The sequence below is a fragment of the Pseudonaja textilis genome, chromosome 2, assembly GCF_049901715.1.
Source record: "Pseudonaja textilis isolate UNSWEBS1 chromosome 2, rPseTex1.2, whole genome shotgun sequence".
Taxonomy (NCBI): Eukaryota; Metazoa; Chordata; class Lepidosauria; order Squamata; family Elapidae; genus Pseudonaja; species Pseudonaja textilis.
Genome location: NC_141991.1, coordinates 225,902,336 through 225,929,354, shown reverse-complemented (window position 1 = coordinate 225,929,354; position 27,019 = coordinate 225,902,336). Strand labels below are relative to the sequence as shown.

The window sequence follows — 27,019 nt, the reverse complement described above, 5'->3', positions numbered from 1 at the left end:
TATATAACATAGGGACCTTAGAGCTCTTCTAGGCCAATCCCTTTCTCAAGGCAGAAGACTTATACCATTCTAGTCAAATGGTTGCCCATTTCTCAGATCTAATCGGATCTAGTTTAGCCAGATCTAGTTTAGTAACCTGTCTCATCCAGTTTAACAAAGTCAGATCTAATTAAGCACCTGGTCGGATCTAGTTTAGCAACCATTTGGATCTAGTTTAATTGGATCCAGTTTACAATCTAGTCGGATCTAGTTTAGCTGGATCTAGTTTACCAACCAGTTGGATCTGGTTTAGCAAAGTCGGGTCTGGTTTAACATCTAGTTGGATCTAGTTTAGCCGGATCTAGTTTAGCATCTAGTCCAGAAGTCTCCAAACTTGGCAACTTTAAGACTTGTGGACTTCAACTCCCAGAATTCTCCAGCCAGCATAGCTTCTAGATTCTAGACTAGATTGTCCAGCATATCTGGCTGGAGAATTCTGGGAGTTGAAGTCCACAAGTCTTAAAGTTGCCGAGTTTGGACACCCCTGATCTAGTCGGATCTACTTTAGTCGGATCTAGTTTAGCATCCTGGAAACCTACAGGAGTTTAGGGGAAAAACCGTGTTTCCATCTAATGACCCGATTAGCCGCGGAGGTATCTTCTGAATTTCCTCCCGCCACCAGCCGCCTCATCCCAGTACCTGCGGCTTGGTCGCCGTCTCCCTCCCAGTCCCCGCCCCTCCCCTCTTGGAAGTACGGCGAGAGGCGAGGGACAAGCCTTCCGCGTTTAAGACCAGGGACGCCAGCTGCGCTTGACAACTACCGGTATTTCTACCGGGGACGCGAAGGCCGTCGTCCCAGGCGCCCGGACTCCGCCTCTCGAAATGCTACGGTGGCTAATAGGAGCGGGCCGCGAGCCGCAAGGGTTGGCCGAGGTAAAAGCCCGCGATGGGTCGTGAGGGGCGTTGATAAGTAGAAGTGCGGCGCGGCAACGGACTCCTTCGTTTTCCTGTCCTGACAAAGGGAGGATCTGGCGCATTTTGTTTATATCATTTATGCCTGGTGGACGCAGCGCTGCACCTGCGTTGAGGAAATCAGAGCGAGGTCGGGGGCTCCCCCACACCCCCGATGCGTAGGCCAGTTACGCAGCCTTGAGCTATGGCAAGTGGTAGTTTTCTCCAAGCCCCCCAAAGAGTTCCCACATTGCTGGGAATTAGGGAAGCTGTGCTTTTCTATTTTAAGAGACCTCCACGTTGCGAAAGACCGACACCCCCCCACCCCCACCCCCTGGTAACTACAGAAGAACCATTATCCCTGTAGTTGGTTTGCTCAAAGTAGGAGAATCGCCTCTTATTTTGTTCAGACCGAGTTCCTGCTCCTTCTCTGTGTTTGTCTTCGTGAATATGAAACTGAATGGCGCAACTATGCTCTTCTTCCTCTTTTAAAAGAAAGGACTAAATAAAGAAAACAGAGGCAAAAGACTGAGGAAACATGGAGACAAATGGTTAAAAGTGAGAGAGAACTCTTGAGAAAAGAAACGTGGACTTAAAATGGGAAATGGATGAGATTCAGCTTCATAGAATATATTCATGCACCCCTTTTTCAATGGAAACGACATGAGTTTAACAGGCACCCAGAAGACTTCAGGACTTGGTTGACTAGTTTTCCTGCCACTCAGATTACAATAGAGCAGGGGTCTTCAAAATTGACAGCTTTAAGACTTGTGGACTTCAACTCCCAGAATTCCTCCTCCAAGTCATGTTAGCTCAGGAATTCTGGGAGTTGAAGTCCACGAATCTTAAACTTGCCAAGCTTGAAGACCATTGCAATAGAGGAAGAAATTGCCAAATGTTTTGTTGCCAAATGTTTTGTCAACCCTGGCTCTAAAATTGTTGAGTACCTAAACAATGTAGCAGTGATTGGCTACAGTCTGCAAGATCTAGAAGTACATAAAATGACCTTAGAACATATACAGTAAAATGGTATTGCCTCCCTCTCAATAAGAATAGAAGAGTCATACAAAATCCATTGTTGACAGAAATAGTAGAAACCTTTAAATGATTCGTTTGAGACTGAACCAGCAGTCTCTCTCTCCCAGGTTAAGTGTAATTCCCCCTTTTGTTACAGACAAAAATGTATATGCGGCTGTTAACCAGATCAGTAGGTAGAAGGCGAGTGAGGAAGAAGTGGGTGGGAAGTCCTATACAGTTTTCCTACTTCATTATGCCTACTTCCTTTGCCATTTGCCTATTGGCTGTGCTATTTTTGGACATAGAGGTAATCCTTGACATACGACTGGTCATTTAACAACCATGACCATTCAAAATTACAGTGGGCTCAGAAAGAGTGCTCTCTAGTCAGAATCATCACTTTCAGCTACTTTCACTATTCAAACACCAAGTTATCAATTAAAGGAAAATTGATAAAATATGTATTTAAATTTATTAGCTGCCTACCTCGAATCAACTCTGCGTGTCATACAAAGCTTGCAAAAAAAGAGAGAAAAACCAAAACTATAAAATCATAGAGACAGCTCAGACTGATATAATCTGATAAACAAATAAAGACAAGAAGTGTCTCAGATACCAGTCCCTACGCCATAGATGTTTTAAAATATTGTATAGATTTATTTATTTATTTGATTTGTCAATCGCTTACAAGATAATAGGTATAAGGATAAACATAGTTATAAATACAAGAAATGATTACATATAAGAAAAATAAATGAAACAACAGGATAGGGACGGTAGGCACGTTGGCTCCCTACAGACCTCTTAGGAAAGGGGTGAGGTCAACAGTAGAAAGTCTAAGGTTAAAGTTTTGGGGATTTGGGGAAGAAACCACAGAGTCAGGTAGAGTATTCCAGACATTGACCACTCTGTTGCTGAAGTCTTATTTCCTGCAATCAAGTTTGGTGCAGTTAACCTTGAGTTTGTATCTGTTGTTTGCTTTTGTATTGTTATGGTTGAAGCTGAAGTATTGCAATGTATGGTTTTATATACTATACTTAGATCGGACCGAAGATGGCATAGTTCTAGGTTTTCTAGGCCTAAAATTTCGAGTTTGGTGGCATAAGGTATTCTGCAACGAGTAGAGGAGTATAGAACCCTTGTGTAATATTTCTGGACTTTCTCAACTGTGTTAATATCAGATACGTAATATGGGTTCCAGACTGATGAGCTGTATTCAAGTATTGATCTGGCAAATGTTTTGTATGCCCTAGTTAGTATTGTGATATTACCAGAGAAAAAGCTATGGAGGATTAGGTTAACAACTCTTAATGCCTTTTCGGCTATGTAGTTACAGTGGGCTCTAGCACTTTGGTCATTAGAGATAAGTCCTTGACAGAGTTTGGATCATCAACAAGGTCTTGACTATTCAGGTTGTATTTTATTTTCTGATTTGTTTTGCCAATATGTAAGACAGAGCATTTATTTGTTGAGATTTGAAGTTGCCATTTGTTTGACCATTCTGATACATAGTTGAGGTCTTTTTGAAGGGTAGCAGTATTGTCAGTGGTTTTGAATAGCTTTACATCATCAGCGAAGAGAACACAGTTGCTCTTAATATGATCGCAGAGGTCATTTATGTAGAGTATGAACAGAGTTGGTCCTAGAACATTGCCTTGGGGGACTCCACTATTGACAGGTACAGAATTTAATAAGATGCTCCCAATTTTGACTATTTGTTGTCTGTTTGACAGGAATGCTTCTATCCAGTTATGCAGTTGTCCAGAGATATCATAAGATTTTAGTTTTAGGAGTAGTTTGTCATGTACCACTGAATCGAAGGCTTTACAGAAGTCTATGTAGATTGCATCTATTGCTTTGCCCTGATTGAGTTGTGCAGTCCATATGTTTTTACAATGTAAGAGCTGCAGATTACAGGGTAGTTTTTTTCTGAAACCAAATTGTTTATTAGAGAGTAGGTTGTTTGTCTCTAAGTGGAGGATAATGGATTGGTTAATAATTGATTCTATGACTTCACAGGTGATGCAGCATAAAGAGATTGGTCTGTAATTTTCAACTAGACTGGGGTCTCTCTTTTTGAAGATGGGGATGACCGTGGCTTGTGACCATAGTTTTGGAAAGGAGCTGGTCCTGAAAGATTTTCCAAAGATTATGCTTAGAGGTTTGGCTATGGCAGTGGATAGCTTTTTTAAGAAGTAGGCACATATTCCATCCGGTCCAGTAGATAGAGATGGTTTTAGATTGCGTAGTGCTTTTTCAATATTGTCTTCTGTAAAATCTATATGTATTAGATCATTGTAGTTTTCTGTGGTTCAACTAGGAAATACTGGGCATGATCCATTGCTGTTTACAAATACTGAGCCAAAAGAATGTGTTAAAGAGGTTGGCTTTAATGGTGTTGTCGTTGCAGTCTTTACCATTGGGTGCCATCAGGGGTGGGATGGATCTTGAGTTTTTTAGTTTGTTGTTTACAAAATTGTAGAAAGCGCGGGTGGAATTGGTACGTAGAAGGTTTTCCTCTTGTTTAATGTGATAATTGGTGCATTCAGTCTTTATCTGGTGGCATAAATTTTTGTATCGGCTTTTGATTCAAAACAAAGATGGTATACAATTCCATCAATAATAGCTGAAATCAGACTGCAATAAATGTTGGAAATGTCATGAAACAGAAGGAACATTTTACCATATTTGACATGTAAAAGAACTCAAAAATATTGGAAAGACATGGTAAAATGCAGAAAATTGTGATTTGAAATGAAATCACAATTTTTCCTAGAAGGAAATCTTAGAAAAAAAAATCAAGAAAGATAATTTAAAGAGATACATGAGCAGCAAAAATAAATGAGACTCAACATTGGAAAAATACAATTCTAACAATATCTGACTGGGAACTTAAACTTGGAAAATATGCAGCTATGCTTAAACTAAACTTAATACTTATACAATAGAATTTTAACTAAATTTAAGAAGAATTTTTCCCATACATACAATATATTACTCAGCATGGCAAATATATCTGCTTATAGTCTGGCTTTTAGGGGCCCTGAATATAGAAATACTATACACTGCTCAAAAAAATAAAGAGAACACTTAAACAACACAATGTAACTCCAAGTCAATCACACTTCTGTGAAATCAAACTGTTCGCTTAGGTAGCAATACTGATTGACAATCAATTTCACATGCTGTTGTGCAAATGGAATAGACAACAGGTGGAGAGCATAGGCAGTTAGCAAGACATCCCCAATAAAGGAGTGGTTCTGCAGGTGGTGACCACAGACCACTTCTCAGTTCCTATGCTTTCTGGCTGATGGTTTGGTCACTTTTGAGTGCTGGTGGTGCTTTCACTCTAGTGGTAACATGAGACGGAGTCTTCAACCCACACAAGTAGCCTAGGTAGTGCAGCTCATCCAAGATGGCACATCAATGTGAGCTGTGGCAAAAAGGTTTGCTGTGTCTGTCAGCATAGTGTCAAGAGCGTGGAGGCATGACCAGGAGACAGGCCAGAACATCAGGAGACATGGAGGAGGCCGTAGGAGGGCAACAACCCAGCATCAGGACTGCTACCTCTGCCTTTGTGCAAGGAGAGACAGGAGGAGCACTGCCAGAGCCTTGCAAAATGACCTCCAGCGGGCCACAAATGTGCACGTGGCTGCTCAAATGGTCAGAAACAGACTCCATGAGGGTGGTATGAGGGCCCAACGTCCACAGGTGGGGGTTGTGCTTACAGCCCAACACCGTGCAGGCCGTTTGGCATTTGCCAGAGAACACCAAGATTGGCAAATTCGCCACTGGTGCCCTGTGCTTTTCACAGATGAAAGCAGGTTCACACTGAGCATGTGTGACAGATGTGACAGGGTCTGGAGATGCCGTGGAGAATGTTCTACTGCCTGCAACAGCCTCCAGCATGACTGGTTTGGCAGTGGGTCAGTAATGGTGTGGGGTGGCATTTCTTTAGGGGGACGCACAGCCCTCCATGTGCTCACCAGAGGTAGCCTGACTGCCATTAGGTACTGAGATGAGATCCTCAGACCCCTTGTGAGACCATATGCTGGTGCAGTTGGCCCTGGGTTCCTCTTAATGCATGACAATGCTAGACCTCATATGGCTGGAGTGTGTCAGCAGTTCCTGCAAAACGAAGGCATTGATGCTGGCCCGCCCGTTCCCCAGACCTGAATCCAATTGAGCACATCTGGGACATCATGTCTTGCTCCATCCACCAATGCCATGTTGCACCACAGACTGTCCAGAAGTTGGGGGATGCTTTAGTCCAGGTGTGGGAGGAGATCCCTCAGGAGACCATCCGCCACCTCATCAGGAGCATGCCCAGGCATTGTAGGGAGGTCATACAGGCACGTGGAGGGCACACACACTCCTGAGCCTCATTTTGACTTGTTTTAAGGACATTACATCAAAGTTGGATCAGCCTGTTGTGTTTATTTCCACTTTAATTTTGAGTGTAACTCCAAATCCAGACCTCCATGGGTTGCTAAATTTGATTTCCATTGATAATTTTTGTGTGACTTTGTTGTCAACACATTCAGTTATGTAATGAACCAAGTCTTTAATAAGAACATTTCATTCATTCAGATCTAGGATGTCTTATTTTTGTGTTCTCTTTATTTTTTTGAGCAGTGTATATTAGATCAGTAGTTAGGATGGGACCAAGAGGAGTAAAAAAATGGGCATAATCTATTGATTGAAAAATATTAAGACTATAAATTGTGTGATGCTCAGTTTTATTTTTCTAGAAATCTGTACAGACTATTGGTGAAGAGCAAGCTCAGAATCCATATACTGAGCTTCTTGTGCTGAAAGGTCACCATGATATAGTGCGTTTTCTAGTGGCAATTGATGACTACAGGTGAGACATTACTTCTATACTCCTCATTTGCACTGTAAAGATGACTTCAATTATTTTTTAAAAATGCATCTTAATGTTTGCTTTCCCAAATTGAAAAATGTATGATGCTTAGTTCTTACATATAAATTGATAGCCTTTAGCCAAAACCCAATTAAAAGACATCTGTCAAAGATTTTGACAGAGCAAGTTGTATGATTTTAATTGCCATTAGCTTTCCCCATTTCACTGGAAACAGATGTCTCAGGATGCATTATTCCACAATAGCTATATACATTTCATAAGTTGTTTTCTTATCAGCAAACATTGGAAAGAGCATTTTACCCAAAACAAAAGATACCTTACTGCTTTTGGTGAGTCGCACAACAGATAGAATAAACTGTACAAATTAGCTACATGTTATCAATTATATCTCTCAGACACATCACACTTTATTCCATATTTTTGAAGAGCAGGTTGTGTTAAGTTTACACAGTGAAATGTAGTACAGAGTTTTAAAGCAAATTTGACATACTAAACTAAAATCATTTTTTGATAATATTTATTTAAAGAAGAATAATTTATACAGAAGAATATTACATCTTCCTTTAATTATAATACAATTTTATTTTCATTGTTCCTTATTCAGTCACTAGAGGATTTTTAACTTATTATTTTATTTGATTCTTTCCAAAACATTAGCATTGTTACTTGGCTTCTGAAACAATTTTATTTAGTTTTCATAATTCTTTGATTGCATTTTTGTCAACTGTTGTAAGCCAGGTTTCATGCTTCAGCTCTCTAGATAATTTCATCTTATTGAGAATTTTGCAGAGGGATTTTCTTGTTTTCTCTGTGGCTCAGCTAAAACCAGTGAGTGGAAAATTTTCTCAGATTGGTTTCTGAAGATACTAAATAAATCCTGTATCAACCTAACAGGCAGCTGCTTTTCACTTCTTTTCTTTTATGTTTTTGAACATGAAGAGAAGGTCATATTGATTGCAAGATCACTAAAGAAGGCTAAGCCTTAGCAAGCATCTTTCAAAAAATGGAATGAAATAAAATTGCAAGTAATACTCTAGCATTTGACACATTAAACTGGTTGAATTCGTAACACACTTTAAAAATTGCTTGTTTGATCATTTGGTGCTCCTCCAGGAAATAGACAAGATTATAGAGGATGGTGATCATGACTGGAAAAGAATCAGATGACCCATGAAACACCAACTTGGTGAAAAGAAATCCATTTGCAATATGAGATTGATCTGGCAGGGGAATGTCACATGAAAACCTGAGTTTCATAGTTTAATTATTTTTTAAAAAAAATCTAAAGCATTGTTCTTTATTGAGACATTCTTTCTAGAAAATTTTAAAAAGTATAGCTATGCAACATAATGTGATAGTAATTCAGTAAATCGTTTCAGAATTAAATTTAGCTTGTAGCAGGCTAGTGTTTCTTATCTGGATTCAGCGTTTTAGATGACTATTTTGACCTTGTTATAACAAAGGAATGCAGAGGTGCTAGAAATGGAAGCCCGATCATATAAAAATATAATACACATTTTATTTATTCAATAATAACATGATCTCATTTTGAAGATTTAAGTAAACTTTCTAAGGTTCAGTTCATTTATGTCTTTGTATATATCTGTCACTGGTCTATTTAAATAATGATTATCAATGACCATTTTTATTGCTTTTTTGTAATGTAATTACAGAGGTCTTCAATATTTGTTTTCATTACTAGGTTTGCATCTGCTGGTGATGATGGAATTGTATGTCTCTGGAATGTCCAGGTTTGTTTTGAAAATTAAAAATTGTTTATAAAAATATCCATAGATGTAGATTGGGTGATGTTTAAATTCACAACTTGCTGAAACGTAAAATTAGCTATTATTTGTATTCCAAAGATTTATAACAGAATCATTATTGCAGAAGCAGAAATATAAATTTAAAAATGCAATCTGCAGGTCATAATAAAGAACATGGATTTGTGAATGTAATTTATAGTTGAAAAGGTGAAGATGAAATGGGCATTTAGATTATCAATATCTTTACATATGTGCAGTATTAGAATATTTGTGCAGAAATGGTTCAATTGCATGTTTTTCAATACTGTTAACAAATCAGTGAACTATTTTTTAATTTTATATGACCAGACACTTATGCAGTACAGGTAGTCTTTGAGTTATAATAGCAATAGGGACTAGGAGTGAGATAGCTCAGCTAGATGATCCTAAAGCATGACATCATGCGATTGCATTGCTTAGCAATGACAATACATGCAGTCCCATTTATTGTTGTAACCCCAGGATCTTGGGTTGTTTATCAGGAATCACAGGGAGTCCCAGGTACAGGGTGTTGGGGTATTGGGAGAGTACTGGAGGAGATTGGGGGAGGCCTGCAAGGCCTGGCACAGGTACACATAAGTTGTGGGAGGGAGTGCTATGAGTCACTAATTGCTCATTTATAATCGGACCTCAACTGTGTTTATTACTTTGCTTCAGTTTTCCTTCCCTCCCCCCTCCACCATTTTGAATGTTCATCCAGGCGCTGGTATAATTAGAAAGAAAGGAATTATTGTTTGTATTTACATTCATTAGAGAGAAAGGGATTGCAAGAGAGTAAGAAGACATACAATAGGAAATACACATAGAAAGAAATGTGCTCGCGCCAGCTGTTTGTGCATGGCTCCCTGCTCTGAATGCGCCAGGCAAACAGCTGTTGCTATTCTCATTATGTGCCTGCTGTCTCTTTGTCATTTCTTCCTCTCCAGTCTCTCTATTCTGTGAGGGAGAGGGGATAAAAACAATGGGTCAGTCACAGCAGAAATTGTCTTAAAAATTGCTTAAGCAATCTCGCCACTCTGCAAGAGAGGGAAAAAAGAAAAAAAAACCATCAGGCACAAGACAATGCGTACTAACTGTAATGTCAAACTTGTGGCTGAGAGAGACATGCTGGACTTACATTTTCAGCACCATCATATTTTTCAGCACCTTGGAAGGGTTGCTGCACCAAATCTACTGTACTTGTCGATGTCAGAGTAGGTTGAAGCAGATCTTTCACCTGTTCCTTGTGTGGCTGCCTGGCCTGTCTACCAGTGGCTGTTGATCCTTGAATGTAATGAATATGGAGTTTTCTTTCTACTTTTGTACTCACAAATGTGCTGCTAGATATTTCAAAAATAGAAGCATTTTATAGTTGATACATGGCTTAATCTGGATTGTATTGAGTGAAAGGCATTTTATCACAGAATCAAGCTTCTTAAGAATGTTGATTTCCTTTTTTTCTTTTTCTTTTTAAAAAGCATTTGAAGTCTAAAGTAGTAAAAACAAACGTATTCTGTTCAAAGTGCCAACTAAATTTAAGAAGTCAGAGCAAAAATTTTAATCTCTTAATTCTTTTCCATACCTAGCGTTAATACAATAAATCATTTTAGTTACTATAAACACAAATCAAATACAATAACCTTTTTTTAATTACCTATCTTGTATTACTAAGATAATTCAACTTTCTAGTATAAGAACACTGGTACGTTTTTAGAAAAGGCTCTAAAATTGTATTTTTGAAAAGGCAAAATGCACTTCATATGGGGCATTGAAATATGCCTGGTGAAATATACAAATATTTTTCAGATTTTGCTGTAAGAATAGTAACAAAGGAATTGAAAGTCATCATTCTGGGGCAGATTTTCATTCATTAATTCATTCATTTTGTATTGCCACCCATCTCATGCCACCCATCTTTTGTTTATGACCCCATACAGTATCTATGATATTGTTGGAAAAGATCCTGCCTGAAATTTTGAGAGCTTTTACCCACGTAATGCTGATTAACCTTCCTTAGCCTACCATTATCCAGATGTATTTTCTGTCACCTAATGTAATTGTTAGCTTACGGTGAACAGATTGATAGGATTTTCTGCAAAATAACAGCAGCAGGTGAGGGAAGGTTAATGGAGCAGTTATTTGCATTGTATAGTATCAGTTCTCATTTTGAGCATTCTGATTACAGTAGTTGTATTGTTTCTTCATAACACATGTTTCTGTGTTCATTTAGCACTGTTGTTATAACACCAAGTTTGTTTTTGTTTTTCAGACTGGAGAAAAGTTATTTGAGCTACATGCACATACACAAAAAATCACAGCTCTTGCAGCTTTTCCTTTGTCAGATACCTGTGAAGAAAAATGCCATATGATTTTGACAGCAAGTGCTGACAGGACTGTAGTTGTATCCTCTACTTTTTGACCAGAGAAATGCAGAATTGGTTTGTGTTGCATAATAAATGGTGCATATGGCTCATAGTGTTATTACATCAAAGTTTGGAGTTTGAATGAGCAAATTGCTATAAAACTGCTATAAAAGCATTTTCTATGACAAATTGATTAGTGGCTAAAGAGGACAATGATAAGCTGCAGTTGTGAAAACCTGGTTTACTCTGCACAAATCTTCATTGCGTGGACTTTACAAGGCTGTTGGTGATAATTAAGAATCATCAGGTTGAACAATAAAAAGTCTTAGGAAAAGATTTTGCATATTTGCATACCTGGTGCTTCTCTTACAATAAGGAATTAAATTCTACAGGTGTCTTCTTCCATCATACCACATTTTGTGTGATAGCAAGAGGCTCAAGGAAACACTTTTGCATGGGATATAGCTGTGGGAAATAAAATCATATCTAACTGGTTTCTCAATTTTATGCCTCATTTTTTTTAAATTATAAGATATATAAGAAATTTCAGCTGCTATTCTTAGTCCTTAATGACTGAAACCAGGTTTGGGATTGTGACAATGGCAGACAGATTCACAGAGTATCCTGTTTTCATTCCACCGTAAAGGTAAGTAAAACTGGTTTTTTTTCCTATTTAATTTATTTGGATCATCGGTGTCAAACTCACGGCGTCATGTTGCCATCACTTGATGGATCATGATGTTACCTCCCTTCATGCAGCTGGGGTGGGGGTGGCCTGCACATGACGCATCTGCCCCAACGGCCACCAGTTTGACACCCCTGATTTAAATTTTAATCTTACACTGTCAGTTTTAAGGCTACAGTTGTATATTCGTTACATACTATGAATCCAATCACAGCTAACAAATTTACATGTTTTGGTGTTTGCCTAATCTTATCCAATAGTAGATACTTTGGGTTCCTTTTTAGATACCTTTAGAGTTCAGTGAACTATATATGTTCAATCTTCTTAGTTAGAGCCGTTGCGCATTACCATAGAATGGATTCAATCACTTTGTCCATTAGCAAGAGTATTAATCACTATTATAAATATCTTTGTATAATCTTGGAAGCCTATGGTTTTCAACCAATGTATTCTTGAAATTATGGTAGAAGATTCCTTTAAGTGTGCAAACACATGCTTCTATCATTTATTAGGCAATTGCTTGAAATTCTCATTTAACGACCACAATTGAGACCAGAATCTTAATTGCTGAATGAAGCAATCATTAAACTCATGACTGCTTTGCTCAACAACTACAATCCCAGCACTACTAGTTGCAATCATTAAGTGATCTCCTGGGTCTTTTGGATGGATCAGAAGAGCTGCCTGTCTTTCATTCTTAAGCTTTCCCGCAGCCACCAAAGGATTTCAGCTCCCCTCTGCGTACTGAAGGGAGATCCTTCAGCAGGCTGCAGGTACGGAGGTGAAATCTGGAAGGATTTCAGCTTCCCTTTGTCAACTTTGCTTGCAACCTTCCTGTTTTCATCTCTCTCGATTTCCTGAGAAAGCTGGCAAAGAAGATAGGAAATGACAACCACATGATCGTGGGGCTCTTGGTAATCAGTTATAAATGTGAGCCAGTTTTCCAATGCCCAAAATGTGGTCATGTGACCAAGGGTGTTGTGCAATGTTTTATGAGAGCCAGAAATGCTTTACAAGCCACAAAGCAGTTTTTAAAAGCTGGTGTAACTTTGAACGGCCGTTAAAACAACTGGTCATAAATCAGGACGTTAAACAAGTAATCATAAATTAGTTTTAAGCTTCTGTCTGACACAGAATGTGGAAAGCGATGTCAGTATTGGTCTTTAATATTAATACTTTTCAGGTGGCAGTACTGAGGTACTATCTGGTAACTTCTCTCTCATGTAAAATCTTAATTTCAGTTTTGTGCATTTAATGTTGACCTATTTGAAAAACCTGGAACATCCCTAGGACTAATTATTTTTGTGGTATTCAAAGTCTCATTTTGAGTTGCTTTCTTTTAAACAAAATTGGGCAAGGGATATGAAAACATTCTTCATGTGATATTGTCTTGACAAAAAAAATATTTCAAAGATTTGAAAAATATAGATTGCAATCCTGCTTAATTGGAAAATAAGAGTTATTGAATATAAGGGAAGAATGACTCAGAGGGTAAAGATGCTGAACTTGTCAGCTGGAAAGCTGACAGCCTGGGATCAAGACCTGAGTCCTGTGTGACCTAGCAGTTTGAAAGCATGCAAATGCAAGTAGATAAAAAGGTACCACTTCCATGGGAAGATAACTGCATTCTGTGTGCCTTGGCACATATTCATACTGGCCACATAACCATGGAAATTTCCTTGGACAATGCTGGCACCCTTAGCTAAGAAATGGACATGAGCATTGCCCCTAGAGTCAGGTATGTCCAGATAGGGAAAACCTTTACCTTTTTGCCTTTGAGAAGACACACATTCAACTGCATTTATAATTCAACATGATCTTGAAATATTGGAATTTCCTTTTTTCCCTTTTCCCCTTTCTGCTTCATAAACTGCGTAAAGCTGTATAAATGAAAATAAATGTTACTGGGAGGGAATTAAATGCTTTAGTTTCTAAATGTTACTAGGAAATTGAATGTTTTAGTATCTAAACTTGATAATTTTATTTGAAAACATACTTCAAAAATATTACATATTATATATTTGATTTTGTAATTTGTAGTGTTTGACTGTTCTTCAAAGAATGGAAGTATGGCTTTCTGGAGGAAGTGATTTGTGTGTTTGGAACAGAAAATTAGATCTCTTGTGTAAGACAAGTCACCTAACTGATGCAGGTAAACAAATTTAAATAACGTATTAAAACAGTAGAATGAATCTGTATAATGTTATAACATTAATTTGGCAAAGTCTCTTTGATCCTAAAGATAACATATATTAAAGCGTAATGAAGGTTAAAAGAAGGTTAGAATTTATTTTCTTACTGGACACATGTAGGACTTTCAAATATAACAGCAACAAAATCTGAGTTGTATTTCCCATCATTTTTGTTGTTTCTTTTCATAATCCAGTCTATTTTGCTTATCCTCCTTAACTGAGACATCCTTTCATATTTGATTATTCTTTGAATGGCTTATTATTTGTTGCTTTATTGTTCTTGTTTATCTGACACTGATTCCAACTTATTTGGTTGTTTATGAGATCTGTGATGGGGGTCTGATGTATCAGATAGAACTATTGGCCTCTTTCCTTGACTTTGCTTGAATTGAGAACTATCTCAATTCATCTGCTAATGACAAACTTGCTGGTGTGTCAAGTCTCTAGGAATTATTTTGGATTCTTGGATCTGGCTCGGTCTAAAATTGCTACTAGGTAGGAGATTGGCTGAACATATCCATAAATGTGAATTAACAGAAGACATGTTGAAAACTCTTTTTAATTTCACAACATACTGACAATTTCAAACACGGTTTGATTTGAAAACTGGACATTTTGATCATGGCCAGATGTAAACATGCAAAAGATTCTTAGGATTGGGTGAAGCCTGACAGATATGTCTGGATTGAGACATGTATGTTTTGGCCTAGACATGACTAGAATACAAATGTTCCAAGAATAAGTGTTTTTATATAGGAGAATGAGAAAAATCCACGGTCATTGGTAGTATGCAGTAGCAAAGGTGAAGCATGAAAAATAAAATGCTGGGAATATTGGGAGATGGATGGAACCAATGGGGTATCTACCACCAATGCCCCTGACTTCAAGTTCAGTGTGTCAAAACTGCCTGCCCATTCCCCCAGTTTTCCAAGAGATTGCCTTTCCATATCTCTCTTTATGCCGGTGTCCTTGGTTTCAAGTGCAACATAAGAAAAGATAGGGAATGAAAGGCACTTGGCTAATTAGTAGATGGGGCAGCCAACAGACCATTCACAGAAAAATAGAAGAGATGGAGAAAACACACCAGTCTTGCCCTACTATGCTTGTGTGATTACTCTGGATTTTCGTTCAATTGAAGTGCAAACCCACCAATTTTGAGGGGAGGAAGGTTTGGTTTTTGCTGAACTACACTACATCCAGCACAATTTGGCAGAACTGCTGAACGTAGTATTTGTTTCGGGTTTGAATACATTTTCTGCTTCATGCGCACCTTTAGCTATATCCAATAAGCCCTCCCAACACTAGCCATTGTCTCAAAATCTGTTGATAAAAAGATCGGAACATCTTTCATGGGGTGTCTTTGTGTTTTATCTCCTACACAGATAAAAATTGTTTTGTATAACCTCTTTTTTTGTGGCTTTCCTGGTAAGTGTTCCTAAGAAAAGCAAAACATATATCAGCTGATTTAAGTAGCCTTCGGAGAGTAGTCCGACGGTAGCACATAATTTTTTTGAAATAACATATAAGCTAGACACTAATTTCCTATTTGTTCTACTTTCCCCACTTCTTAATAAAGATATCAGTGCCATGATTGAATTGCCGAAAAACTGTGTGGCAGCAGCTGTTGGCAAAGAATTGGGTAAGCATTATTGTAAATTAGAGGAGTGTCAGCTCTTGTGGGCTGAGCACCACATTTGATCTTTGAATGGCTAGAACTTTTTTTTGGTGGCAAAATAATATAAGGGTCTTATTTTCAGGGAAACACAGTACTTTCTAACAATCATCTTGATTAAACACAGAAAAGAAGGGATGGTAATGGAATGGTATATCCTGAAAAAGAGCATTATGGGCTAAAAGTACCACAAACATGTTGCTGATAGCAAGTAAAGAACAATATTTCAGATAATATAGTTTCCTATACTTTAATACAGTTTTTTAAACATGAATTTTGTCTTCCAAGTAATTCTAAAATTGAAAGCTTCCAGAGATGGAACCGAATGGGATGTGTCTGAAATAAAACGACTTCTTGATCACCAGGATAATATTGTGTCATTGGTCAGTGTCAGTGGTAAGCCTATTTATTATTTGTAATGATTGGTACAACACTCATTGCACATTATATATTTTCATAACTATCTTCTACCTTTGCCAACTGGAATTCATATACCTCTATAAACTTTTCCCTAATAAAGTTAGAAGTTTTTGTTTTTAAATATTCCAAATGTCTATACTAGAAATATGGGGAGGGGGCCAGGGAGGAATAAGATGGCACATTCTTGAATGCTGACTTGGGGAAGAAATCCAGAATCTTTATATTTTACAAAGATGAGTCTTTTGTGATATACTAAGAGACAACATAGTTTTAGTGTCTAGTAGAAAGTTATGGTTCCTATTTTAGAGAGATGAGATGAAGGTAACAGCAAAGTAAAATTTTGCTTCTGGGAAATATTTTAATAGTTGGTTTCAGCAAGCCATGGTTAATTTAAATTTCATCAGCTCCCGGTCAGTAGCCTGGAGCAATAGAACATTTTACTATGTTCTCTATAACTTTACTAAAAAACCCTTTTTGGAAAGGATTATACCCTTTACAAACATTTCTCTTTATAAAACATAATATTTTGCCCATTTTTTAATCCAAATGTTTGAATAAAGAATAGATTTCTATTTATCAGTATCTGTGTTTACTATTTTGATATCTAGATTTGATTTTTGCGAGTGGCTCCCATGCTGGTGAAATGATTGTGTGGAATTCATTGGACTGGACAATGCGAGCGTATGAATGCAATTGGGATGCATCTCTTCATGTGAACCCCCAACAAGAAATAAAATTATCACAAAGTCAAAATGAAATGTCAATTCAGGATTTAACTTGTGATGATGAGGTAAAAATAATAGTATAGAAGTTATGTAAATTATATGTTTCATTGTTAATAAATGATATCTTATTATATAATTGGAATATTTTTCAGTTGTATGTTATTTTCAACCAAACTAGAAATACTGTTAATCAGTCCTAAGCAAAGGATCTATGGATAAAGTTTTAATTTTGAAAATTTCCTTTAGTTGTTGTAAAATCATTCATATATAAGACTATTAAATGCAGATGGATGAGTTCATTTCAAAACTGAAGTAGGGTATACTTTAATGTACTTGGTACAATATTAGTAGTAATGAGGTACACGGGAATATGAAAAATATAATTTGTGAGTAAAATCCTCATTATTGAAGTGAATAATTTAACTTTCAGAAAAAGTTAAATTCTGAAATATTCCTCATTTTCCTATTTTCCTTATATTTAATAGTAATCTTAACATTTCAGTTTACTATATTGACTAACCACAATTTACTGAGTGAATTTGGCAGTCAGGTTGTATGTCAAGTTGGTCTTGCTATATGAGTCATATATGATGCAGCTAGAAATACTAGGCATGTTGTTTTAAATTCCACAAAGGAAAGAGAAATGTGCATGTATTAAATACATAAAATAATGATAACTTCCTTTGCAATTAAGTAAATTTTTGTATAATTGAGGGACCTCCTTAGATGCACATGAAAGAGAGATTGGCAAATTGCTTTTCTAAAAAAACGTAAAACCTCAAATGCTGTAACACCCAGGAAATCAATTATACTTTGACTTGGTGCAAACCCCGCATCTGATGATGAATATTGAATTTGAGATTATTGAATTTGCTCCATCTCTAATTCACATGTTTATGGTGGTCTGCCTGTAATACAGGTAGTCCTTGACTTACGACCACAACTGAGTCCAAAATGTCTGTTGCTAAGGGAACATTTGTTAAGTGAATTTTGCCCAATTTTATGACCTTTCTTGCTCCAGTTGTTAAGTGAATCACTGCACTTGTTAAATTAGTAACATGGCTGTTAAGTAAATCTGGCTTCCCCAATGCCTTTGCTTGTCAGAAAGTCACAAAAGGACTCTGCATGCCGAGTCTCTGAATTTTGATCACATGACATGGGTATGCTACAATGGTCGTACCTATGAAAAATGGTTATAAATCACTTTTTTCAGTGCTATTGTAACTTCCAACAGTCACTGAATGAACTATTGTAAGTTGAGGACCATCTGTATATAGAACATAAAATGCTGGGAATACCAGAGTTTTGTGCACAATGCAAAGTAACATTTTAAAAACGAAATAGTTCTGTTTAGCTCTTAGTAGGGAGGAAGGACATTAGACTCAGAGAGTATCAGTTCTGTTCTTGAGTCAGAGTGACCTTTCCACTGCTTGTCAAAGTACAGCCAGTTGGATGGATTCAGAGATCATAGAGGGTGAAGGGATATAGTTGTATATTCAGGGATGCTGTAATAAAGCCTTATTTTCAATGAGGGTTTCTTTTCATAACGTTGTGTATATAAATGGAGTTCCTCTTACAAACAATTGAATCTATTTTTCTCATTCTTTTTCTCATCCTTGCTTGATTCTCTTCCAGCATATCTTTAACTTTCCAATCCCTTTCTTCCTCCTTCCATTATTGCTCACTTGAACACATTCTAAATATTGTTTAAAGACAATAATTGTTCAATTCTAATTTGTTTACTGCTCATTTATTTTTTCTTTAGTCCTATAAATAGTTTATTACTTTTTATTAACTTTTACATTGTTAATATTGTTCATGTGCAATATTTTCTTTCTGTATTTTGCCAGTGTGTCTTTCTACCAGCAGTCCCAGCCTTATTTTGTGTCTGCTGATAAATTTGGGAGTGTTAGTATATTTCATAATATCACCACAAAAGTGAGAACACAGGAAGAAGGAATCTCAATCAAATTATTCTGGGAAAGTGTTCTAGAAATGGCTGCTGTTGTCAGAAGACCTTGAAAATTAAAAATTTCTGCACTGATTTTAATAGTCTAAATCAGGGCTCTCAAACTCGTGTTGGATGCGTCACGTGTTGGCCACACCTGGTTTAGCCAAGAGGAAAAGCGTCCTGATATGTGATGCCAGCGTGACCGCAAGTTTGACACCCCTGGTCTAAATTGTGTCATTTTGAGAAGACTTTCCTCCCTCCCTCTGTCTCTCAAATTGTGTGTGACAATTTGGTAAACTTCATCCCGCAAAATAGCATAACTTCCCTGCACGTTTATTCCATTCTGATTAAAATACAAACATTATAGGCACTGTGAGAAATGTATTTCCTTTGGTTGGTAATGGGAGGGTAGATCTTCCCTTACCCTGAATAAATAGCAGAATTAGGAATTAGGAATTAATCAAGATGAAATATCTTTCAAAAACCATCAGGTAATATCTGGCTGCATTGGTGATTGAATAACCCATCAGATATGATTGACAGTTTAAGACAGTGATGGCTAACCTTTTCAGCTTGGTGTGTCGAAAATCGGGAAAAAGTGTAGCCTTCCTCGGGTTGTGTGTCACTTCAAGAAATATCAATAATTTGGTTTATGACGGACTGGGCTGGGGTGATCACACAGGGCTGTGAAACTCGTCTCCGTGGTCTCAGGGCTGCAGGTGCAGGATGTGGGGATCGGAAGGCCACCTTACAGGGCTGTGAACCTAATGGATCTCCTTTCCTCCTGTAGCGTTCCTGAGGTAATGAAACTGACAAACCTCAGTTTATGGCGGTTAAAACTGGTTCTCTGCTGCAAAGTTCTTGCGGCAGGGGTGACACCACGCCTCCATACAACAAGCAGGGAGCAGGGATTGGAGCAGAGCACAGGCAGCCTCTAAATGTGCAGGTTTTCCCCACACCAACAGGCGTGTCAGTCAAAGTGCCTCGGTGTGTCACAAGTGACACACGTGTCATAGGTTAGCCATCACTGGTTTAAGAGGTGGAACTGGGTCCTTTACTGCTAAAACCATAGAAAATGGCTTTTACAATTTACCTTTCCAGCCCAGTATAATTGACTCATATCTGGCATGATTCTGTAGCCTTACGTAGCCTTAAATATCTATTGCTTAACCCTTTTACATATAAAGGACAGTGAGAAGTAAACAAGATGTTATTTGTTCCCTCGCAGATTCTTTCTTCTGTGATATCTTGAGCAAAGGGTTTGGCCTTTTTTCCAGGTCAGCAGAACCTCCAATACCAGCAAACTACCTCATGCAAGAGATGGCTCAAATGGGAACTTATGTTGCAAATCCTCTTGTGCAGTTGAAAAACTTAAAAACACTTCAATGATTTCCATACATGTTTCAGTTTCTCAAAATGGTATAGCGTTTTAGAAGTATTTTTATTTGTAGGTGTTTTTTCTGCCATGACAATCTGGGAAAGAAAACTCATTAAACTGCAGTGAAGAATACATTTAATAAAAGAGTCAGTAACAAGTGTGGATGCTCCATCACTGGACATTTTAAAGAAGAGATTGGGCAGCCATTTGTCCAGAATGGGATAGGGCCTCCTACTATGTAATTCATAGTTTGATTATACTATTAATATAAACTGAAGTCTAATATATTTTAATCAATATAGTAGTCATAAATCAGGATGTGCATAGTTCTTCCCTTCTTACATATTTGACTTAATTAGAAGTAATTGGGAACCTCTTACCTAAAATACGTATCTTTTGTTAATATGTTTTATTGACTATTTTTTCCAGTGTGTTTTTGCTGCTGTTGGCAAAGGCATCTATGTATATAACCTTCAGATGAAACGTGTGATTGCATTCCAGAAGACTGCTCATGATTCCACTGTCCTGCATATTACCTACGTTCCCAACAGGTGCAATTTACATTGTATATTTCATACATTCTTTATTTTCAGAAATATGATCAAGGACATGCTTAATATTTATTGCATTTTTTTCTCTTAAACTTTCTTTACATTGAATTCTATGATAGTCTGCGTGCAGGCAACCTAATCTTTAGCCCAAACAACCTCTTTTTACATTTAAGATAATTTAAAAAAAAATATTAACAAAGAAACAAAAATCTCGGATCTGTGAGAATCCCTAGATTTTATCCTTTGAGATAGCATAGCAGCACAGCATAGGCTCCACTGAAGATAAGCAAAACCTATCATAAGAGTCTTTCACATACATGTTTTTCCCCTTTCCATTCTGGTTTAAATTGGATTATCTCATTTGTGATGAAACCACTTGTTTTAAGCTTAATTGTATGTTTTTTTTTAACTTGATTGGTTATAAGCTGCCTAGAGTTGTTGATAAAACAGCGAATTGTGTAGGTAAATCAATAAAATCAATTCTAGAGATGGACACTACTTTTTAAAAATTAGTGTCAATTGATTTTGTGTAGTTGTGCAAATATGCTTCTTCACAACTATTTCACTTATAGGAAATTAATATCGTGTTCAGAAGATGGTAGTGTTCGTATGTGGGAATTACGTGAAAGACAACATCTTACAGCTGAACCTGTTCCATCAGGTCTGTATACAAAAAAAATAAGATTAATTGCATACAAATGAGTGTGATCAGCCATAGCTTATCTACTTCAGAGTCCCATTTATAACAGTAAAGATGTTCTTCTGTCCTTTTATTAGTAGTAGTATTTATGAAAATTTTGAAAGCAAAGCAGATCCCTTTTAATTTGAATCTAGCCAATATTTTGTTTTTATTTTAGGAAAAGTAAAAAGCATATATTGTCTTTAGTAGAAAAGTATACATGTTCTCTAAATGGAGCTATATTTATCAGCTTAAGAATTGCATTTAATCCTAGAGCCACTGCATGGATAAAATAGAGTTATTCCTTCTGAATAAGAAATTCACTGCCATATTATAGCCTTATATAAAATAGGTTACAGTAGGATGGGATGGTGTGGTTTTTCTCATAGATTGTCTTGGAATGGCAAGAATACATTTCATCCCATTAAATGTAATGAACAGCTAAATGAATTAGATGTATGATTGTTTCAGCCAAAATTTTGAAGAAAAGGCGTGTTTGTGTATTGCTATATGGAGAATAAGCGGTCCTGTTTATAATCATGATAGCACTATTCCAATATCTAAGGGGCTGGCACAAAGAAGAGGGGGCCAACCTATTCTAAAGCACCTGAAGGCAGGACAAGAAGAAATGGATGGAAACTAATCAAAAAGAGAACTAACCTAAAACCAAGGAGACAATTATAACTGTCAATCAATGGAATGGCTTGCCTGCAGAAGTTGTAAATGCTCCAACACTGGAAGTTTTTAAAAAAGATATTGGACAACCATTTGTATGAAATGGTAGGATCTTCTGCTTGTGCTGGGCTTGGGCTAGAAGACTTCCAAGGTCCCTTCCTATTCTGTTATTCCATTTTTCTATTAAAAGTAGTCAAAATCAGTCTATTTAAAAATGCCAATGCAAATTATTACTGGAACTTTCAAGTAAATTCTTTAGTTCCAAAAATGCCCCATATTAGTGAGGCACTGTTTATCCAGATATACCATAAATCTGCCTAACTTCCCACTCCATATTTAACTATTCTTTTCAGATAGCCCTTTATTTAGAAATAATAATAGCAAATATCAGGTTGTTGTAACAAGCTAGGTTAAATGCTTTTTTCCTCACTGGCTGAAACTTAGATTTGAGAGGAATATCTTTTGTCAGAGGGTTTTGCCATTGCAACTGCAAAATGGTGGGGTTAGTGAAAAATATACTGGCCTTTACAAATAAAAAAGAAGTCAAGGTTTCTATAAGTCAAGGTTTCTATAAAAACCAAGGTTGAAATAACTATGATTATCTTAGGCTCTTGCCCTGAAGTTATGAAACAACCAGGGGTGGGATTCAAATTTTTAACAACTGGTTCTGTGGGCATGGCTTAGGTGGTGGGCATGGTTTGGTGGTCATGTGACTGATGGACATAGCTTGGTGGTCATGTTATTGGCTGGGTGTGGCCAACTCAATATCACTCACATCGAGGCATGCATCTCCTCGCCTGGCCTCTCATGACTGTGGGGATGCTGCAACAGTCATAAGTGTGAAAAATGGGCATAAGTCACTTTTTTCAGTGCCATTGTAACTTTGGTCACTGCACACAAGCAAAGTACCAGCAAAGGAGGGGGAAAAAACGCCAGAGACGTTCCTGAGACAGGAAGTCTAGTCCTGCCAAGAATGTAATAAGGGTTAATGGAGAGGCAGTTTCTGTCAGCAACACCAGAATGTTTCCTTCCTGCCTTCCTTACAGGATTAGGCCAGTAATTTCTTCTAACAACCGGTTCTCCGAACTGCTTAGAATGTTAACAACTGGTTCTAGCGAATAGGTGTGAACTGGTAGAATCCCACCCCTGGAAACGACTCTTCAGAAGGCTCTGGCAGTGGCTGTTGAACTAAGGACAGAGATAGTAAATTAAAGTAGAATGGCCAGATTATTTTAGCTACATTTTTATCCATTTATTGTGGCTGCATGTTTTATGGCTCAAAAATGTATATTGCTTAATGTAAATAGCTGGTATTATTTACAACTGATTTCATTCAACATTGGATCCATTGTTCACAATAAATGTTAGCATGTAATTATTTAGCTTATTCCAAACTATGTAATCTGAATTAGACATTTTTGTTCTTACATATAACATGATTATGATTACATAATATTTTGAAGTGAAAATTAATCTTCAGTCACTGTGGCCAATATCTCACCCTCTATACGTAGGCAATAGCAAGAGTGGATGCAAATAAAATAAATGCTAATTCAGAAAAGTTTTTGATTATCAAATTTTGGGTGTGAATAGAACAGAACAGAACAGAACAATGTTTGGTGGCTAGAGAAACAACTCCTTTTTTAAAAAAAACCCTTTTCTTTATATTCTAGGTTTTTTCAATATCTGGGGATTTGGTAGGACAAGCAAACAAGCAAATCACACAGCTAAAAAGGCACCAGAGTGTGCTACTGTTTTTTCCCTTGACCTTACTGGGGATCTGATTGGACACTCTGCAGCTGTGCAGGTTTGTTGGATCTAGAACATCAGATAACAGAAGTTGCTTTTGTATGGTGGCTACTTTTTAAGATAACTGTTACCTTGGCTTTGGTTGTCTCATCCTTGGGGAGGCTTTTGTTTTGGTCCTAAGAACATTTTATCTTATTCCTGCATTGGTGTAGGAAAAATGTTTGCAGGCCAACTCTGCCCACAGCCTGGAGTTCAATCCTGACTCAGGTTGACTCAGCCTTCCATCCTTCCAAAGTCGGTAAAATGACCCAGATTGTAAACGTTGTAAACTGCTTAGAGAAGGCTGTAAAGCACTGTGAAGCAGTATATAAGTCTAAATGCTACGGCTATGCTATCATGGCAAAATGAAATGTTAATGTTTAAAAGGTTCCCTAAAAACTGTGATGGTGAAATACACAATATGCTTTCAAAGTCATTTCTGTCTAGGAAGATGTATTATGAAGTGGCTTTTTAAAATGGTTTCTCAAGAATTTCTTTTATTTAGTGGGAATACAGGTAGTGCTTGACTTAAGACCATAATTGAGCCCAAAATTTCTTGTTAAGTGAGACATTTATTAAGTGAGTTTTGCCCCATTTTGCAACCTTTTTTGCCACAGTTGTTAAGTGAATCATTGCAGTTGATAAGTTAGTAACCCGGTTGTTAAATGAATCTGGCTTCCCCTTTGACTTTGCTTGTCAGAAAGTCGCAAAAGGTGATCACATGATCCCAGGACACCGCAACGGTCATAAATATGAACAAGTAGCCACACATCCAAATTTCGATCACATGGTTATGGAATGCTGCGAAGATCGTAACTGTAAAAAATGGACATAAATCACTTCAGTGCTATTGTAATTTTGAATTGTCACTAAACAAGGACTACCTGTATATTATTTTTAAAAAACTCACCTATATGTGCCCACAGTTTCACTTTGTGGATTGATCCCAATCTGTCTTGAGCCATTTGTCTATATTTAGAGTTACACTGAAATTTGCTATATGTTTATTCATTTGATATTCTGCTTGCCCAGAATTCTCAAATATTAAATTATTACCATTCTTTGCATTTTATTTAACTCTGCTGTTAAATGATGCTTTTATCATGCAGATTTAGTATATTTGAACTAAAAACTACATATAGATTTAATCAAAATTGAAACAATAATTTCACACAATGCTATTTACATAACATTAATATACCAAAGATAGAATAAATATATATCATTGTCTTTTTCACATAAAGATGTGGGCATACTGTTGCAATTTGATTGGATTTTGGTAATTTGGCAGCTACTTCATATGACATTTTGGATGTCAAATCCACCCTCATTCAAATCAAAAGTCTCTAGCTGCATCTCAGAGAAAAATAAATTGATTTATTAGGAGTGGCCATGTTGGCATAAACTGGATACAACCGATACTAAATTACACCATACATTTCCCCCTTGACCCTGGTCTTCCCCCCACTCCCTGGATGTCACTACTCCAGTGGGACACATCCATCTCCAAGAGTCATCCATCATACTCTCCAATAACCTTCATATGCTCTGACAACTTTGGGCTACCGGGGTGATTATCTAGGCATTTAAGGAATGCCTTGTTTTCCCCCACTCCCTTTTTCTGGTAGCTAAAAAGACCACAGGAGTATCTTTTTAGTAGACATTGGATTTATTTCATAAAAAATATGAAGGCCTATTATGTTAATGAGAATGTTTGTACAGTGTCTTGTACAATGTACAATGAGGCTACAAACCTCATGCAGTGTAATCAAGCCTTTTAATATATCTCAAATCACCTTTTAGATCTTGATCTTTTATGTACACTTTTGGAATTATCATTTTATTATTTATAGCTATTCTACTTTTTTTTTACTATAGCTAGTTTGCTTGGATGTTCTGAAGATAAATCTTGAACCTGTTCATTACTATTCATTACTTCACTATTGTAATGAACATGTACAATTTTGTAAAAATACTTGTTTGACTAGTTTTATTTATTAGGAATGTTTCTGACATCTGATAGTTGAGTACATTATTTTGATGATTTTTAATTGCAGATGTTCCTTTATTTTGGTGAGCACGGCCTAGCGACATGCTCTGCTGATCACCTTATTATTCTATGGAAAGATGGAGAACGAGAGTCAAGATTGCGCAGCTTAATATTATTTCACAAGTTGGAACAAATTGAAGATTTGCACTTAAGGCCTGAGATGAAGTAATGTACAAAATACAAATAGGCTGTTTATATTACATATTTAAAATAACTATGGGTAATAATTTTGTGTTTGTTTTAAAATGTATATTTAAGGGGTGTTTTTTCTTACCGAATTTGCCATAAATTTAGATGAATTGCTGACCCAGCACTGTTAGTTTCTACACAGAAACTGAATGTTGCTACACAGACAGTTCTGTTTAGCCCACAATGCCTTAATCAGGGACATTGCCAAATTTTGGATTTTTCACCAGATAAATTTCTCTAAGGACAGGTGAAACAAATGCAAATCTATAGTGTGAGTTCAGTCACTAGTTGTTTAGAACTGCATGGCTGCCCTTTGCCAGATCCCAGGAAAAGCAAAATTTCATTTAAGGAATGGTAGGCAGCTGGTGTATGAGTATCTTACATGTCCCAAAGCACCTTTTTGACTGAATCCAGATTGCTGTACAGCCCTATTAAACACTAGATATTAGAATGGCATATTTTCTTGCCAAGAAATAGCATTTGATGATAAATAATAGAAGCAATCCATTGTTGTTTCATTTTGAAGATTTTGCTTTGCTCTACTTTAACATAATGAATGTTAGCATAATGAATACACTTATGGTTTTATGCCAAATGTTGAGATTCTGGCCGGATAAGCCTTCAGTGAATTTCTGCGAAACCGTCAGGGGTTAAATTGAATGTTGAGGCAGACTTCTATAGAGAATTAACCAGAGGTTTAGAAATAAGTTGCAGATTTGTACAAAATAAACCTTTTAGGCAAAGAATTTCACTGAATGATTTGCCAGCTCAAATATTTTGATAAAATAGTATAGTCTATATTTGTTCTTCAAAGTCTACAATATGTAGGACAGCTTGTGAGCAAAAAAGTTAAGGTGCAAATCAGTAGAAGTATGCTGAAACATGCAGGTTCAAAGCCAGCTCTGATGAGGAATTCTTTGCTAACAAAGAACTGCAAGTAAACATAGAAGTGGAGGATTCTTGTAAGTCGAGGCTTTTGTTATATGTGGCATATTGACAGTATTGTAGTCTTCATTATTATTTTGTGATTGATAAACTGAATAGTGTACATGAGGAAAAATAAAATTTGGGCATGTATATAAAGA

At 36.9% G+C, this 27,019-nt stretch overlaps 1 protein-coding gene across 1 annotated transcript; it reads left to right on the top strand.

Moving 5' to 3' along the window:
• The first annotated feature begins 749 nt into the window (after nucleotides 1-749).
• On the top strand, nucleotides 750-27,019 carry WDR41 (WD repeat domain 41). The gene is made up of 13 exons (XM_026717791.2): nucleotides 750-912; nucleotides 6,699-6,811; nucleotides 8,535-8,583; nucleotides 10,886-11,017; nucleotides 11,563-11,625; nucleotides 13,705-13,816; nucleotides 15,433-15,495; nucleotides 15,817-15,924; nucleotides 16,557-16,738; nucleotides 20,432-20,553; nucleotides 21,126-21,214; nucleotides 23,581-23,714; nucleotides 25,753-27,019. The coding sequence occupies exons 1-13, from the start codon at nucleotides 862-864 to the stop codon at nucleotides 25,912-25,914; spliced, it is 1,380 nt and encodes a 459-aa protein (XP_026573576.1). The 5' UTR covers nucleotides 750-861; the 3' UTR covers nucleotides 25,915-27,019.

Bases quoted from the DNA above. Each gene is read 5' to 3' on its own strand.
- WDR41 (XM_026717791.2), top strand. From the start codon at position 862: ATGCTACGGTGGCTAATAGGAGCGGGCCGCGAGCCGCAAGGGTTGGCC. The intron at 913-6,698 runs GTAAAAGCCCGC...TTATTTTTCTAG, and splicing joins AGCCGCAAGGGTTGGCCGAG to AAATCTGTACAGACTATTGG. The intron at 20,554-21,125 runs GTGCAATTTACA...TTTCACTTATAG, and splicing joins ATTACCTACGTTCCCAACAG to GAAATTAATATCGTGTTCAG.